The following is an 18654-nucleotide window of genomic DNA, read 5'->3' on the forward strand; positions in this document are numbered from 1 at the left end:
GAGCTCATTTGTAGGCTAACATTATTTTCATTTGCTCTTTTCTGTTTATTCTAGCTTCCAAATGTGTCATTTATATTAGGAGCCCCATTTTACCTCATGAATTTCCAATCCTTTCTAATAAGAGGTGTCCCACAATAGCTCACTTCATGTAGCCCATCAGTACATGCTTGGGTGTTGGGCAGTCCTCCTCTCTTGAGAGGCTCAAGGAGGATTCAATTTCTAATTTCCTTCTTTTTAAACCATTTTTAAGAAATCCTCCAGGACTCCTCAATCAAATAAGGTAGTGGCATTCATGTTAAAAAAAAAGAGTAATTTAGACTAAAGTGGACAATCCTATTGGTATTTCTAGGAGACTGCTGGGGGAGTTCAAGGGTATGAATACCTTTTAGAATCAAATCTAGTAAATTTATAGACTGATCTGGCAAATCTACTAGCTAATGTCTCATGATCATGTTTCTGAGGTGCTGCAAGGCTCTTAATGTTCTCCTCTACTAACCAAGTGAGCACAGCACATGGAATGACAAAGGAGCAAAGGGGCAGCCTAAAAGGCAAAACATATCCTGGCCATCAGTGGGTGACAGATGTCTTCGCCAGATCACCCCCACAGCAATGCTGACTACATGGAAAACACACAACGACTTTGTAGTTTCCATTTTCCTCCTCCTCTATAAATGAGGCTCAGCATGAGTAAGAAATCAGAGCTAGGCATTAGTATAGAAGGTTAATATTGGATGTCATCTCCCACTGGTACGTTCAAACCCATTCCAGATCCTAAGACTAATACCATTTCCTTTGTAATAGCAAGGAGTTGCTCTGAAACATGAAAGCTAGAGTTAAGTATTAGGGAACTTGAAATAATGTAGTATTTTTGAACAGCTAAACTATCAAAATAGACAAGCAACATTAAGAATACAAGGCAGAAGTGTTTAACTTATTTTACATTTCAACATCAACACTCTTAGGTATGTCTTAATCTGGAAGCGGCTATTTTTTAAGACACTGATTGCTTTTTACAGCATATCCCACATAGCAAATGGACAGACAAAAAACAAAAAAACCCAAAACTACTGTCATCTGAAAATAAGTAGGGGAAAGGAGAAAGCTCTTAAGTGGCTATCTATGTACCTACTTCTAGAACCTTGAAAATCCTCTGAGTAAGAAACTGGACATTCTTCATTGGACTCATAACAGCTTTGAGAAAAAGGGACTAGACATAGCCTGCCTGGTGATTTCATAGAGGTTTTGGCCTTCTGTTCACATACTCTTCATGATAGTTAGGTATGTCCCCCATGCCCCCCGTCCCTTTGGAGCTTGGCTAAGCACTAGAACTGGCCTTTATACCACCAAGAAGCATATGGGCTAGGACAGGGACAGCATCTCTTTTCTGTTGGTGTCTGCTCCACATTGTCTTAGCTTGTCCCTTTAGTTGCTGTAGATATATTGGGCTTAACTCACTCCAAGTGTTCATCAGTTTTGTTTATTTTTTACTGTAACAGCTCATATAAAGACAATGTGACATACTTCAAATTGTGAAGCACAATTAATGAAGTGAATTAGTAAACCAATTTCAAAGTAAAATACCACCAGTACCATTGTTCCAGAGCTCTTTCCTCTGCCTGAGGTACTCCCTCAGAGCTAACCCCTATTCTAAAATGTGTTTTCCTTTCTTTTTTGAAAATTAGATCTGCCATATATGCATATATCCCCAAATCATAAAATTTGTTAGTTTTACTTATGCTGGTATCTTCAAAATGGTGTCATACTAAATGTAATCATACCTGGTTTGTTTAAAAAAAAAAAACAAACCATAATTTTTCTAAGTCTTCCAAGTTGATGCTTAAAGTGGTATTGCATTGTTTACTCCTGTATAATATTCCATTATGTAAATATACCAACAGTTACTTACCATTCTCTCTTCTATGTAAACTATCATTCTTGGTAGATTTTTGCTTTAAGAACTTCCCTATAAATATCCTGGTGAATGTCTCCTGGCATATGGACCAAATTCTACCTAATAGTGGAATTGCTGGGTTGTAGGGTATGTGAATGATTAACACTATTAGAACCAAACTGTTTCCCAAAGCAATTGCAACACCTTAATTCTCCTACTAGCATCACAAAAAAGGATCCTGTTACTCTACCCATCCTTGCTAACACTTAGTATTTTCAGATGTAGACTTCTTAATTTTGGTAGTCTAGAATGTGTGAAATGGAATTTCAATGTAGTCTTGATTTACATTTTCCTGAGAATTAATGCATTTTGTATATCTTTTTTTTTTGAGAGGGCATCTCTCATATTTATTGATCAAATGGTTGTTAGCAACAATAAAATTCTGTATAGGGGACTCAATGCACAATCATTAATCAACCCCAAGCCTAGTTCTCAACAGTCTCCAATCTTCTGAAGCATATCAAACAAGTTCTTATATGGTGAACAAATTCTTACATAGTGAATAAGTTCTTACATGGTGAACAGTGCAAGGGCAGTCATCACAGAAACTTTCGGTTTTGATCACGCATTATGAACTATAAACAATCAGGTCAAATATGAATATTCGTTTGATTTTTATACTTGATTTATATGTGAATCCCACATTTCTCCCTTATTATTATTGTTATTATTATTATTATTTTTAATAAAATGCTGAAGTGGTAGGTAGATGCAAGATAAAGGTAGAAAACATAGTTTAGTGCTGTAAGAGGGCAAATGTAGACGATCAGGTGTGTGCCTATAAACTAAGTATTAATCCAAGCTAGACAAGGGCAACAAAACATCCACGGATGCAGAAGATTTCTCTCAAAACAGGGGGGGTGAGATTCTAAGCCTCACCTCTGTTGATCCCCAATTCCTCACCTGATGGCCCCCCTGCGACTGTGCCTGTCTTAGGTTGTTCCTCCCTTGAGGAATCTTACCCGTCTCTGGCTAACCAGTCATCTTCTGGGGCCATACAGGGAAATGTAAAGTTGGTAAGTGAGAGAGAAGCAATATTCTTTGAAAAGGTTAGCTTTTTACTTCTTTACAGGTTTATGCCCTGTGGTTTTTATGCCCAGTATTTGTCTTGAGGTATCTTTACCACTTGGAAGAATTATGATACTCGGTAATTTTGTTATGAGGCACGAATTCTACTTAAGGGTTGTAATTAGGAAGGAGGAAGAAAAGCTATAGAAGTAGCAGACGGAAGAAAACATGGGAATATTGATTATTTCTTTGACATATCTTCTTGTAGAGTAACATAAGCATGTATAGGTTTTAAACTACTAATTAAATTGTGCACACACATTAACATAATAGGAATACAGTTACATAACCAAAGCAGACCTACAATTACCAGCCATCTCCAGTGAAACCAAAAAAACCAGTTAGGCACCCTAGGCATTTGTGAAAACTTATCAATGATATGATGGCTATTGTCTAATTGAATTTGAATAGTTTGAGAAAAATCAGACAAATTAAAACAACACATTCCTGGGAACTGTTCACATCCCATATGTTCTTTTAACAGTAGATAGTCTGTAGTCGCAAGATTTTGGAGTGCTGCAACTTGCACTTCTCCTAGTTCTTGGTTGACTTCCGACAGTATAGGTCCAGTCATATTTGTTGTTTTACTGTATGCACAGGCCAGCTTAGATATCTCCTTCTTCATTCCAATGGCAAGTCCAGGAACTGGTGGGATGAATGCAGCTACAACTGCAACAGTGCCAGGATCTTTGTTGAAGTTTTTTGATATTCATCTTCTGGAATGACTCTTCCAGAGAATGTTGATGTTGGAAGTTCTTCTTCATATTGTATCTTAATTCGTTTTCTGGGTAGCTAAATTAGGCTTTGATCCTCTGCATAAACACAAATAAACCCTTTGCCCACACTTTGATATGCCCTTTATATCACTGTGAACATTTTGTGTATCTTTTTATGTCTAGTTGCCATTGGTTTCCTTGTCTAAGAGATACTTTGTTCTTCTACTCATTTTTCTTTTAGATTATCTATTTTCTTATTGATTTCAAAGAATTCTTAATATCTTCTGACTATCATACCTTCTTTTATATGTTAAAAAATTACATTTCTTTACCCTCCTTAGGTCACAGTTGTAGTGCTGGCTTCCCTTTTTACACTCTCCTCCCCTCCCCTACCTAAGCTATCGATGAATGGAGAAACAGCAATGAGAGTTTCTTAGTAGAATTTTAAAAATCATATGTTGTGAAAAGGAAATTTAAAGTAATTGGGTATTTTTTTAAACACAGATTGGCAGAGAGAAAATTATTCAGGATGGCAAATATAGTAGAAATGGACATTCAACTACAATTGTTGGAAATGTAGAGTGACTCTTGATCAGGGTGGTGATACATGCATATACACATTTGACAAAATTCACTGAAATCGTTGTATGTAAATTCTCTCAGTAAAGTTGATTTAAAACATTTAAAAAAGGTGTAAATTACAACATAGGAAGGGGTATAGCACATTGTTTAAGGTTTGGTTCTAGAGCTAGACTGCCAATTAACTCTGCCACTTAGCAAACTATATGACCACCTTGGGCAAGTTATTTCACATCTCTAAACTTTGGGTTTCTCAATGGAAAAATGGGGATGACAGCAGTATCTGTAATGTTGGGCTGTACATATAAATGAATTAGTTTGAAAGTGCTTAGAATAATGCCTAATGCAGAATGATACTGATGTATGTTGGGATGTATTTACCAATCATTTCCCTTTTAGTTTGTTGTATTCTTAAAAGTTCTTCCCTATTAAATTATAATCATAAATGATATTATCCTACATTTTCTGCTAAAAGTTTAAATGTTTTCATTTATATAGGCTGGTAACCAACTTATAATTTATTTTTGAGTTGCTGTGAAGTTATAGCTGTAATTTATTTTTTTCTGAGACAACACTATTTATTAAGTTATCCATCCTTTCCCACTGATTTTGAATACAGTTGTATCAGATTTCCACATATGCCTGGGTTATTAATTTCTGGATTCATAATGGCATTCCATTGAGTCTGCTGTCAATCACTGCATCAGTGCTATACTGTCTTCATTATTACAACATTATAATACATCTTGATATGCAATAGGAAAAATAAATCTTCCTTCTTGGTTACAACTGTCTTCTTGATTCCTGAGCTTTTGCTCTTTCTTATAAACTTTAATTAGTCTATTAGTTCCATGAAAACAAAAACAATAAAAATCCTGTTGGAATCATACTAAATTTATAGATCTATCTGGAAAGAATTGATAAGTCATCAACTAATAGTGATCCATTAACATGGGTTATCCATTTATTCAGATCTTCTATCTTTCAATCATGGTTTACAACTTTATTTGTAGTTTTTTTTCCCCAAGCGTTTACACTTATTGTCATTACTGATATAACTGAACCCATTTCTACCATCTTTTTTTGTCCATATGTCCCCCATCCTGTCCCCTTTATTTTGGTCTTCTTATATCCTTAATAGTTTTTTTTTTTTGCCTCTGTTGGTTTGGAAACTATAGATTATATATATTTAAAATTGTCTCTCTGCAAATGACAGAGACCACACCATTTTCTCCTCACCTTTATTGAGAGTGAAGGGGTAGAGAGAAAAACCAGAGAAAAATGTGAAGTAAGTATAGAAGACAGGACCAGAGACAGTGATGACATGCCTTGAAGGAGGGGAGCAGAACTGAATTCTTCAAAGAAACTGAATGCTTACCTTCCTCGTATATCATATATAGCTCCTCCTGTCATCATATACATTTGTGTAGTGTCACTTTTAGGTTACAGGTTGTATCACTTGCAGCATTTCCTTTATATTTCTCAGTCATTCAAGGTAATCAACGTTTCTTTCTATTGTAACTATTAATCTTAAAATGGTTTGCCACCATTGTTTTTCTGATCTTAGTAGTAAGCCATTTTAGTTAAAGCACTATAAGAAACTGTCACCAGCAAAACTCTAAGTTAATTGGGTATAGATTTATGAGAAAATAGTCCATTTTATTACTTAGAGGGGACTGACTGAAACAAAGCAGTTTTTGCACTACATTTACCACATAAAATACTACGAGACCTAGGATTTAGAAGTTCCTAAAAAGCATTTAATCATAATAAAAAGGCATAAACTTTGTGAAAAAAAGTTTATCTCCAACTTGGATTTGTTATTTTTACTTGGCAAGGAAAAAGACCAGATATCCTTTCAGAATATCTTTACCCAAAGCTTTCAGACCACTTTTCTCACATAATTTAAAACTTTAATATTCTCATAAACAATCTTTAAGATTTACACATTTCCAAAGCCCTTTTATGTGGATCTAGAGGTATACCTTCAAAGGTATTTTTTCCTATCAACGATCGGTTAAATACTAAAAAAACCATTATTATTTCTATATGCAAAATCAGGTATGCAAAGTGAAAGTTGAAAGGCCCTGTATTTCAGAAAATCAGAAATAAAAACTAGGTTCATGGAAATTAATAATTAAAAAGTACAATGTAAATAAACATTAAAAGAACAACTGGGAAGTTTGTTCAGTAATAGATTGGGCAGTATTTCCAATAGGCAAAAAAAAAAAGACCACAGGCACAAAGCAGTGAAGTACTGATCAGGGCAATAATCAAGTATCACCAAGTTCTGTTCTCATATGTGCATTTCCTCTAAGTCAGGACTCAAGAATGCCTACTGCTCATTGTTTCTGTGGTTCTTTCAAAGATTAAACAAAGAAAATAAGTCAGTTTAGCTACTTTACAGTTTTGGTGAAAATGTATTCCAAATTTTGGGAGTCCTACAGATTGGCGACTGAAGTTTGATGAAAAAGTGTCACATTGGCAGAATCTTTATCAAGTAATTTATTTAGCATATAAAATATTCATGCTACTTTTTAATGCCAAACAATGCTATTTATTAATCTCTTCTGGTAGTCACATAATACAAGGTTAATATATTCATTTACTTAAATATCTAAGTTGTTTTATTAAATACAAACTACTTCACAGCTTCTCACAAAAGCTATTTATGCTTGCTTCTGCACAGGAAGCATACAAGTAATATAGTCAAGATCTTCAATTAGGATTCTGCTCTCTGCCTCCAGTGATGGAAAACACACTGTTTCACAAGGTTGTCAGTCTCAAAGCCAAACAACTCAAGGTGTTTGAAAGTTTTCCCTTATACACTGAATAAAACTGTTTTCCCTGTTAACTCCACTCATTGCTCTAGCCTTATATTTCACAATTTAAAAAATCAGTATCTGCTCTCCCGCCCATGTGACAACTCTTAACATTCAGACAGTTATTTTGTTAGCTTTTTCTCCTTTTCTAATCTAATCCCTAAAACTGTTTCTTGGCATATATACTAGCTTTGTTCAGAATACATAAAAGACATTGTTAAGAGTTGAACAGTGCCACTCCAAAACATGTTTGAGTCCTAAATGCCCCCATCTGAGAATGAGACCTTATTTGGAGACAGGGTCCATATAATCAGTTATAATGATGTAATTAGGGTGGGCCCTAATCCAGTATGATTTGTGTTCCTTATAATGGGAATATGGACACTGATACGCACACAGGGAGAATGCCATGGGAAGATAACAGCAGAGAGGAGGGTGATGCATCTTCAAGCCAAGAAATTCCAAAGACTGCCAGCATACCATCAGAAGCTAGGAGAGGGCCGAGGAACATATTCTCCCTGATAGCCCTCAGAAGGAACAGAACCTGCTGACATCTTCACCTGCAGCTTGTAGCTTCCAGAACTGTGAGAAAATAAATTTCTGTTGTTTACGCCATCCAGTTTGTGGTGCCTCATTACAGCAACCCCAGCAAACTAATGCACTTCTCAGAAATATGACATGATAAAAGGTTAAGGGACTTTTCCACAGCAGAAAATGCTTGGTTTTATTAATGGGTAAGAATACTTCTTTCCTAAAATGGGCTTTCATTATGTGAAAATAGTAATGTTCTGAGCAATACTATATTTGAGTACTTCCTGAAATTAAGTTTTGAATTGCGTGTCAGTACTAACCTATCATGTTTAGATTTTTCCTATGACTACTGTATTCATGATTTTCTTAGTAGCTCTGCTTTGGAAGAGCTGATGAAACTATTAACACTAAGGATAACAGCATACTGGTAACCCTTTGCTCTGTATTCAAATTCTATTATCCAAACAACTTGTAGGACCAAGATCACTGTAACTTGTAAACCATATTTCATTTACAAATTTAGAAAATAAGGAATATAAAAGCTGATGTGCAGAATGTGATTATATAAACTATTTTCAAATTGTACTATATCAATGATTTTCATCAATTTTGGGAAGTTCTCTGTAAATACTAAAATACAAGTTGATTTTGAAATAGTAAAAAGTTATGACAGTTGATCAGCAACAATACATACAGAATATTCTTAAGTGAGAGAGATCCTGAGATACTTAAAAGTTTCCATGTATTCATTATAGCCTAAAATTTCTCCCACAAAGTTCATAGAAGCAGCCAACAGCAAACAACAAACCCATTTTCAGATGAGGATGCCGAGCAGACTGTATCTTATGGGATCACACCAAATGAAATTTCTGTAATGATGGAAATGTGCTATTTCTGTGCTGTCCCATAAGGTAGTTATCAGGCTCTTGTGGCTACTGAGCAGTTGAAATGTGGCCAGTGTGACTGAGAAACTTAAATTAAGATTTAACATAATTTACATCTAAGTAGCCACATGGAATTGGTGGCTACCATACTGAATGAGCTTCTAGGCTCATACACTCACATTTTTTCCTTGCCTTTTCACTTAAATAGTAGTTCTCATCCAGTGGCAATTCTGCCCAATAGGTGACGTATGGCACTATGTGGAGACATTTTTGGCTGTCATAAGTGGGGAGTACTAACGGCATTTAGTAGGTAGAGGCCAGGGGTACTATAAAACACCCAGTAATACACAGGACAGGGGATAATTCCCAGAAAAGAATTATCCAGTTCTAATGTCAATAGTGATAGGTTAACAAACCCTGACATATTTAAAGATGTTTCAGTGAAATTTAAAATACTTTGAATATTACATGGCCATTCATGATATTCAAATATTAGCTAGTCTGCTCTTAGAATAATCTCTAGCCACTGTTCAATAATTCTATTCTAACTGCTACTGTTTTCTCTGTCCACAGTATCTTAATGAATATGCTTTCCTGCATGATTTTGTCATAATGGCCTCTGCAAATTTAACATGAGTAAAGCTGGTAAATTTGCTTTGATTATAGGTATGAGTATGCATAAACTCTTAACAGACAGTTAACATGAAAACATTAATTTTTACCTTTAACTTAACATAAAAAAATGTAAGGAAGCGGTAGTATAGCACAACTGTATAATCAATGACATAAAAATTACCTCATGTTCTGCTAACAGTCTCTGCAGTAATCTTTTTCCATGTGACAAAACAGTAATATATTTTAAGATACTAAAATGACCCATTTATGCCATGATTATTATAATGTACCATTTAATTGAAATTTTGTTCTGTGTGTTTGTTAAAATGGTGCTTTATTTATTTTTTTCAATTAAAAAACTTTTATTTTTAATTTTAGTATAGTTGACATACAATATTATATTAGTTTTAGGTGTGTAGTATAGTAATTTGACATGGTACACATTATGAAATGCTTACTATAATAACTGCAGTTGCCACCTATCACCATAGAAGTTATCCCAATATTTACTGTCTATATTCCCTATGCTGTACTTTTTATCCCCTTGTCTTTTTTTTTAGAACTGTTAAGTTTGTACCCCTCAGTCCTCTTCACCTATTTTGTTGCCTCCCCTACTCACCGTCCCCTCTGGCAACCACCAGTTTGTTCTCTGTATTTGTGAGTCCGTTTCTGTTTTTGTTTGTTTTGTTTTTTAAGATTCCACGTATAAGTGAAATCATACAGTATTTGTCTTTCTCTGAGTTATTTCACTTAGCGTAGTCCATCAATGTTCTCACAAATGGCAAGATTTCTTTTTTTTTAATGACTAATAGTCCATTGTATATATTTGCAACACATCTTTTTTTTAATCCACTCATCTATTGATGGATTTAGGTTGCTTCCATATCTTGGCTACTGTAAATAATACTGCAACAAATACAGGGGTGCATATATCTTTTCGAATTAGTGTTTTCTTTTCTTCAGGTAAATGCCCAGTAGTGGAATTGCTGGATCATATGATATTTCTATTTTTAATTTTTTGAGGAATCTCCATATTGTTTTCCATAATAGTTGTACCATTTTACAATCCCACCAGCAGAGCAAAATGTTCCCCTTTTTTCTACATCTTAACACTTATTATTTCTTGTTTTTTCTTAATACTAGCCATTCTAATGGGTATAAGATGATATCTCACTATGGTTTTGACTTTCATTTCCCTGAACATTGTAATCTATACTGAAAGTAGAGAATATAAAATTTCCATTCTAAAAGAGCTAAAAAATCCAGTGGAGAAAAAAATAATTAACTACAGCAGCAGTAACAAAAAGTGGACAGAAACAAATTGTTTCTGAAATGAAGGCTAATAAAGGAATTCTTTTGAAATTCTGACCTATGCACTGAGAATAAGACCTGATAGTATAGCTGTGTTTTCTGTCTTAACAAAGACAGAAAAGATGACTCCTTGAAGAGCATTCACAACAAACATAATTTTTAAGATTTTAATTTTAAAAATTTTCTTGAAAACATCATTGTTTCTATTTATCTTGTTTCTCATTGTTTAATGGAAATTTCAGTAAATATCCATTTTTAGAAACAACTTATGGACATTTAAGCTAGTCACATGATGGATTTGATCAAAACTGTACATAAAAATGAAATCTACATTAACCTAACTGAAGGAAAATATTTTAGTATCATTGCAATTTTATAACCATTTAAAAATATTTAAAGCATAATAAAGGAAGAAAAATATCACTTATAAATTGTAACTACTTTTAATCTTCTAGAAGGATTTAAAAATTACTCAAGATGTTTTTCACTAACTCTATCAAGATCTTAACACACAAAGTCTAGAAGTAGGATGCGATTATCACAATACATTTAAGAGATGATGCTGGCTTGAGCTAATGTAAGTAAAGGTGGTGAGAATTGGGTGGGTCTTGGGAATCTTTTAAAAGTACAGTCAACAAGATTAGCTGTAGGATTCAATGTAGGGAATGAGAAAAAGAAGAATCAAGGGTGATCCTAAGATTTTTGGCATGAGTGACTAGAATGACTGAGTTGTCCTTAATTGAGCTAGGGCAAGCAAGCTGCTAGAAAAGCAGATCGATAAGGAAATTCAGGAGCTCAGTTTTGGATATTTGTAATTTCAAGATGACTTTCAGATGTTTCCAAGTAGAGTTAAGTAAGCAGTTGAAAACTATATGATCCATGAATTCAGCAGAGAGGTCAGGGTTGGAGACATACGTTATGAGAGTCCTCATAGGAGTACAGATAGGAAAGATCAAAGAACTGAGCCCCTGGACATGCCAACTTTAAGTCAGGGCATTTGAAGGAATGTGACAAGGACTGAGAAAGGGAGTGGCCAGGGAGTTATGAAGAAAACAACAAAAGCAAGTTTTCCTGGAAACAGAGTGAACAAAGTAATTCAAGGAGTGAGCAACTATATCAAAAGTTACTCGTAAATCAGATGAGGATCAAACAATTTGGCAGCCTGGAGGTCACTGCTGACCTAAAGGCAATTTCACTGGAGTGGCTGTGACAGACTAAACGGTATGGGTTTGAGAATGATCCACTTGAGAGCAAGTGGAGAAAATGTATAAAATACTTTTTTCTTTAAGAAAGGGAAAGAAATGGGGGATTAAGATGAAAACTATAATAGGCTGAAAGAGTTTTTGTTGTTTGTTTTGTATTTTTAAGATGGGAGAAATAATAGCATGTTTGCATGTTGACAAGAAAGATCTAGCAGAGAGAGAAAATAGCTGATACTGAAAAGCAGGAGTAAGACTGCTGGAATATGGTTTCTAAGGTATATTATTTACACTCTACAGATACCCATTAAATATACTAAAGAGGATCAATTAAAGAAAGAAGATTGAGGTTTTACTAGTATTGCCAGATAATATTATGGTAAAACAAAAATAAAAGTGTGTTACTAATGCAGTCAATGAACAAGTTGAGCTGTATTAAAACTATAAATTATGTAATTAAAAATATCTAAAGAGAAATATAATTAGATTGAGCAACATATTTACATCAAATATGACTTAAGATTAATTTCTTTATTATGGAAGGAGCTCAAACAAGTAAATTTTCAGATAACAAGAGATAAATGGGTAAAGTGCATGCAGACTATCTGCACAATAGATTAAATATTAAACCTCATTAATAAGAAGTGCAAAAGAAAACAATGAGGTCTGCTGCATTTATGAGGAAAGTATAAAAAAGTTAAAATGCCCAAATCTGGCTATACTATAATAGAGTCAGTACTCATAATAGTGTTGGTGGCAGTATAAAATACTAATTTACTATTGGAAAGCAATTTGGCAATTCATATCAATGGTCATAAAAATATTCATAATCTTTGACTTTGACTCAGAAATATTCCTCTTGAATATTTAGCCTAAGAAACTACTTAAAAATAAAAATACATAAAAATGATGTTTGCTGTAGCATTATAATTATGTTGTAGCATTACTTATGAATATGTAATATTAGAAATGATCTGAAAGCAAAGTTTTAAAAATAGGTGAATGGCTCTGAAAATTATGAATACTGGCCTGATCAAATAGAAGGTACAAAATTTCAGAGCAAAACAGAAGATGCTTACAATATAATAAAGAATAAGTGTGAAAGTTTTTATTGTACTATAATTACAGCTATGTCACCTACACACAAAGAAACAGAAAGAAAATGTAAACTGAAAATAGTTTAAATATTTAACATGCTGGGACTGTGAGGAAATATGTTCGTTCTTGTTCCAATAACACTAATACTTATTGAACATTTAGCATGTGCCCAATGCTGGACTATGGACATACGAATGCACTTTAATCTTACGGGTAGGATTATAGCCAATAAATAGCACAGCTGATATTTGAATTCAGGCAATCTGTCTTTAAAGTCTGATTACTCCCTCTCAATAACTGCTAACTAACCTTTCAATTTTGCCTGTAAAAGTTCAAGTAAACTGATTTTAAATAGATGACATAGTAATGAAAAATCCTTTCATACTATCACAGAATGCTAGAGCTATACAAGATTCTGGAAATTCCCAGATTCCTTTACCTCTACAAAGAATCAGTAAGAATCAGTAATCAGGTAATAAGCTGACGCAAGATCATTCAACTGGCTGATAGAAACAAAGCTAATTCTAAATCCCAAAGATAGTCCAGTGACATTTCTTTCTGTATCATCTTATTCCCCTCCGGCACACATACCCATGTATCTTTTATGTTTTAAGTGCACAATAAAAGCCAGACCCCTCATTTAGTGTGTTTTAATTTAGTCTTTACAACAGTTGTGAGGAGGTAAACATAACCATTTTAAGATGAGGACACTGAAGCTCCAGTAGGTTTATTATGTTGCCCAGGACCACATAGTTATTAACTGGCATCCAGGTCTGATTTGGAAGGCAGTGCTTTTCCCCCAGTTGTCTACCACAAGGCCTGGAGACAAAGTGCTTGTGTACACACGGAGCTCTGGTTACGGAGGTTCCTTGCTGTGGGTAAAATTGTACTATTTCCAGAATATCTCGCCTGCCTTTAGTACATATGCATATCAATAGGCATTCCGAGGTGGAAATAAGTATGGCTTTATTGCATTTGCATCATTCCTCAGGGGTGGAAACACATTTCCTGACACTTGATAAATACATTTCCAAGACCTTTTCCCACTCACATTTTTGCCTCACACTTTAAATTCTGTAGGTTCCAGCATCATAGGCTTTAATCTCTTCTCTCCAGTTAGGGAAGCCCCTAAGATACCTCTCTGTCTTCAGTGTCTCTCCACTTAGAACCATTTCAACAAGAAGACAAAATCTTCCAAAGCAAAGCCACTACTGCCTAATAAAATCTATCACTTTTTCCTTAAAGTCCTTGAAAACAGGCTCCAGCCTACCTTTCCAGTTTTCTCCCCAGTCCCTCAAGTCCTCTGTAACTAATCTGGGCTCTCCCTCTTGTTCTGGCTCACAGTGATACCTTTATCTGGAATCCTTTGTTTATCTTTGGCTGTCTAAATTCAGTTTGTACTATAAGGCTCATCACAAATGTTCTCCCTTGCTTTTTCTGATTCTCCAACCAGATACAATCCCTTCCTTGTCTAAAACCCCTGTAGCACTTGGGTGTAACTCTTACAAGAATTGGCCTTCTGACCTGTTCTACAGTTATCAGAGTTTCAGAACTGTCAGGTCCATTAGGATCCACTCTACTTTACTAACCTGTATTATACACAGCGCCTAGAAAAGACATTCATATTCACAGTTAATGATCAAAAACAAAAATCTGATTTGAGTAAGGCAAACTAAAAGTGCTTCACAATTTTCTATCAGTTAAAGAACTGGTCAAAGAAAAAGGTACAGCTTCTTAATGGGGCACTTGATTTTCTAGGTGCAGGCACAACAGTTGATAGACATCTACTAGGTCAAGAAAGGTATGCCTGAATTACAAATAAGTGACAGACTCAGAGGCTCAAAAAGTCTAAAAAAAATCGGATTGTTTCTGGATTACAAATCAATTATTTCTTGATTTTTAGTGTTCAGATGCATACAGCAAGCTCTAGAAACTGTAACAAGGAAGAACAAACTGCATTAAGACAATCAAATGACAAATTTTGAAGGGTAATGCAAATCAAGTCGAACAAGGGCAACTTCCTAAGTGATTGATTCATTCCTTAACAAAAACCAAAACTCACAGATAATTTAGCTCCTCCTTCCTAGTGAGAAACAAAATAAAGTCTGGTTGGTATTTTTCCACATTCTAAAGCCAATCAGAGAAGCCTGCCGCCTCACAAAAACATTTCATAAAGGTACTGAGGTATTACTCCTACGGAGATCATGAATAATGAACCCACAGGCCTCTGGCTGTAACTATGTCATTTGTTTGTGACTTTTTTCTTTTTAAGGAGGGAAGGCGTTAAGATGGGGAGGATAGGAAGAAGTCAGTTTAAATTGCAGTCAAATACCTTTACAGAGCAAACACCACAACTCAATTTTTCTTATGACCTGTAGTACTTGTTAAGAGCACGATGGAATGAACCGATAATCTGAACAAACGCAACAGGCACCTGCAGGTTCTCAATCACTTAGCAAATACTTTGCCAAGATAGGCCACTAGAATCTGGACGAGAAAGCGGGTGTCACCTTTCAATATAATGAGCTCCTTTCTGGGTAAGCCTGTAAGTCTTGGGGAAACAGGGACCATTCGTAGGGTTCTGAGCCAGGAGCACTCTAAAACAAATCTCTCCTCCTACCACACGTGACCGAATGGCAATCAGCCACCAAGAGAGACACCGCAACGCACCAACCGCGGGTACAAAGGGTCGCTGCCGCCGCCGCATCCTCGGGAGGACCGCGGAGCCTCCCGCGCTCGGCGTCTGCGGAGACTGCGCACGGCGCCGCCGCGAGGCGCGCCGCTCCCAGGCCTGCAGGGCGGTGCCGCGCAGCGCAGGGAGCGGGAGCGGGGAGCGCGCGCCACCCGTCCTGAGCGCCGGCCCACCGAGCGCGGAGGGAGCTGGGCCGTCGCGCCGCACGCAGCCCGGCAGCACCGCAGCCACCTCAGCCGCCGCCACCAGGCCCTCGTCCGCCCGGGGGAGCGCCGCAGCGTCGTGGACCAGGGTGAGCAGGCTGAGGGCCCCCAGCCCCGGGGCAGGCCCAAGGCCGGGCTGGCCCACCCCCGCCCAGGCCTGCGTTCTCCTGGCTCCTGCCTTCCCACACTTTCCCGGGGCCTCGCGTGGGTCGCGGGGCGCCATGAGCGGCACTTACACCACTGCTCTGGAGATCATCCAGGACACCATCTTCCCGGGCGCTCGGACCCCGCCTCGGGGGCGGGTGGACGCCGAGCGTGGTGGACAGGCAACCAACGGCAGGCCGCACGCTCGCCAGCTCCGCGGGCTCCTCGGGGCCGCGCTGGCGCCCTCGGGAGCTGGGCCTGGTGTGTGCACGCGGCGGCCGGTCCCCAGCCCGTCCCGAGCCCGTCCCCGCCCGCCGGCCGAGCGACCGCCAAGCAGCTGCCGAGCCAGCCGGCCCCGCCCCTGCGCTCCGCTGATAGGCGGCGGCAGCAGCTGCGGCGCGTTGGCCGAGACCAGGTCTGGGCTGCTGGGCTCCGGGGGTTGGGCGTGCAGGACCCCGGCCTGCTCCGGAGCATCTGGGCCGGAACCCCTGCGCTCTAACATCGCTCGCCCTTTTCCTTACATCCTCGGGGTGGCTCCCTGGAGAGCATGGGAGTTGGGGTGGCGGGAGGCTAAAGAAGTACTTGGTGGCAGAGGTTGTCGATGTGTGTATGAAAAAGAAAATACGAGCAGCTCTGTGTGGGATAGAATCGCCCGGACCAGGCCCTAGATTCTGGCGAGGCAAGGTTTTGGGATGTGTTCAGCCACATCCGGTGCCCTCACTGTTTACTCAGTCACAGCGGCTTCCTTAAAGGACCCAGGGGTACTGCATTTACAGGGAACGTCTGAGGATCCTTGCATAGGCCTCCGTGTACACCGGATTCTCGTAGCCCTTGGTGCAATGCAGGGAGCGGCAGAGGAGGAAAGCGTTGGGTTTCCTGTTTGCAGCAGGGTGTTTGTTGGTACCACTGTTTGGGCCTCTTAGGGTACCTGTCCACCACAGCATCCGCAAAGTCTGTTTTACAGATACATTTGAGCCTGCCTAGTGAAAGTGGGGCCCAGGATTCTTGACTTGTGCTATTTAAGGTGTCTTTTTTGGGAAGTTGGATTATTGCTTACACCTTGTCGTCCTTACAGATACCATAATTGAAAAAAACTAATTTTTTAGTGACTACCAAATGGAGAAAATGATCTTAAAAGTTCGGTCTTTATTTTTTTCAGTTAAGACGATAATAAAAGATAATTCCAGTATTCAGATGGTATGAAGAATAAGGATGAAATGTGGGCTTTGAGCCTTTAATTAGAGACCTAGAAAATACAGTAGCATATTTGGTGACCAAACTGTAATTATTTTTTGTGTTCCTCAGTTTCCTCATAGTAAAAAGAGGCTAATAATACTGTAGCCTACTTCTTATCATCCAGGGGTGACATGGGCACTGCTAAATAACATGTTTAGGAAGTTCTTTGACTTGCCTGGTAGAAAATCAAGGACATATATAAGATTATCATGGGTTCTATTAAATTTCCAGGTTCAGTAAATTTAGTAATGTTTTGATTATTTAGAAATGAACTCAGAAGCAGTCTTCTACTCTTGCTTAGGTTCTTTTTGCTTACTTACTCATATCAAGAATGTTTTAATTCAAGATCTCATTAATGAAAATTTGCGATTGTTCGGAATCTTATTTTTGGCCATTATTCAGCATTATTTGGGGATCTAGTGTGCCACATAAGCACCAGTTTTCTGGAAAACCCTTGCTCAGTAAAATCCAAACTCGTTTAAATGGCATATAGATTCCTTCACGAACAGGTCCTGAAATGTTTTTACAGCCTTAATATTTACTGTCTTCCCAGCCCCTACTGAGCACTTTTCCTACCTCTCTTCTCTGAACCAAGCTGTATTTTCAAGCTCAGTGCCTTTTGCCTGGACTTCATTTTTTTCTTTAATGACCTGCTCCCCATTCTCTACCTATCAGAATCCTTATTTTTCAGTGTCCTAAACAATGAAGATGTCCTCAGTGATAATTATTCTTAATTTCCCTAGGCCTCCATAATTTATTACTTGAGTTTTTATTTAATGTCTGTGTCATTCTGCTTTAAACTATGGTTATGATTTACCAATATCTAATATATTGGATAGTAAACTGTTTGAGAACAGATAGAGTATATTAGATACCTTAGTGTTTTCCCAGTATCTGTAATAGGGTAATTGTCCAGTAAGTTACCTGAATGTTTGAATGTTAAATACAGTCACTCTCTTAAATGTCAAAACTTCATGCAATTTTGGTCATGTACAGTAGAAGTCTCTCAGTAGAAGTGTTTCTTGTTTAGGGGTCATCACTCTGAATATTATTTCACTGCATCATAATACATTAATGCCATCAGGGGTTGCTGGGATATGGAGGACTACTTGCCGCTCTCTGCAATGTCTCGTGGCTGCTGTGTGTTGAATTTCATTTTGTATGCTTATTCTGTCTTCAGCCTCCTCCACACTCATGTCACTCTTCGCTGCTTTCAATCTGAAACAGCCCCCTTCTTCACATTTCAATATGCCATGTGTTAGAAACCACCTACTCTGTGTCACACGCATGTTTTTGAGCCAACCTTTACAATCCAAATGTTTATTTTGTTTTGATACACTGGAAACTGAGATTTAGAGAGCCTAGTACCAATGACCACATAGCTGATAGGTCTAATCCATACTTCCTAAGAGTTCTTTACTTTATACTGTGACTGAAATCCATACTTCCTAAGAGTTCTTTGCATTACACTGTAATAGCCAGTTGAATTGTGTCTAAGGCAGGGGTCCAGATGGAGAGTGTCCTCTGTGGGGAAATGAGGGAGGCATTTTTTATTTTGGCTGTTGGACTGATTAGCACTACCACTAACATTTGACGGGTATGGGC

General features: G+C 37.6%; 2 protein-coding genes across 4 annotated transcripts in view; one reads left to right on the forward strand and one right to left on the reverse strand.

The window, feature by feature from the left end:
* Window positions 1-16104, reverse strand: part of REEP3 (receptor accessory protein 3) — a 100012-nt gene extending 83908 nt beyond the window's left edge. Inside the window, exon 1 of the mRNA XM_037003020.2 lies at window positions 15906-16104. Coding sequence (XP_036858915.1) covers window positions 15906-15937 — 32 coding nt within the window. The 5' untranslated portion in view covers window positions 15938-16104. The remainder of the gene's footprint in view (window positions 1-15905) is intronic.
* Window positions 13428-18654, forward strand: part of JMJD1C (jumonji domain containing 1C) — a 380729-nt gene continuing 375502 nt past the window's right edge. For 2 of the 3 annotated variants that reach the window (XM_037003015.2, XM_073240986.1), the window contains exon 1: window positions 13430-15758. In XM_037003015.2, the coding sequence (XP_036858910.2) occupies window positions 15408-15758 (351 nt within the window). In that variant the 5' untranslated portion in view covers window positions 13430-15407. Of the gene's footprint in view, window positions 15759-18654 lie in introns of all 3 variants that reach the window. The other variant, XM_037003016.2, reaches the window with a different exon arrangement.

Source organism: Manis javanica, chromosome 7 (assembly GCF_040802235.1).
Source record: "Manis javanica isolate MJ-LG chromosome 7, MJ_LKY, whole genome shotgun sequence".
Lineage (NCBI taxonomy): Eukaryota > Metazoa > Chordata > Mammalia > Pholidota > Manidae > Manis > Manis javanica.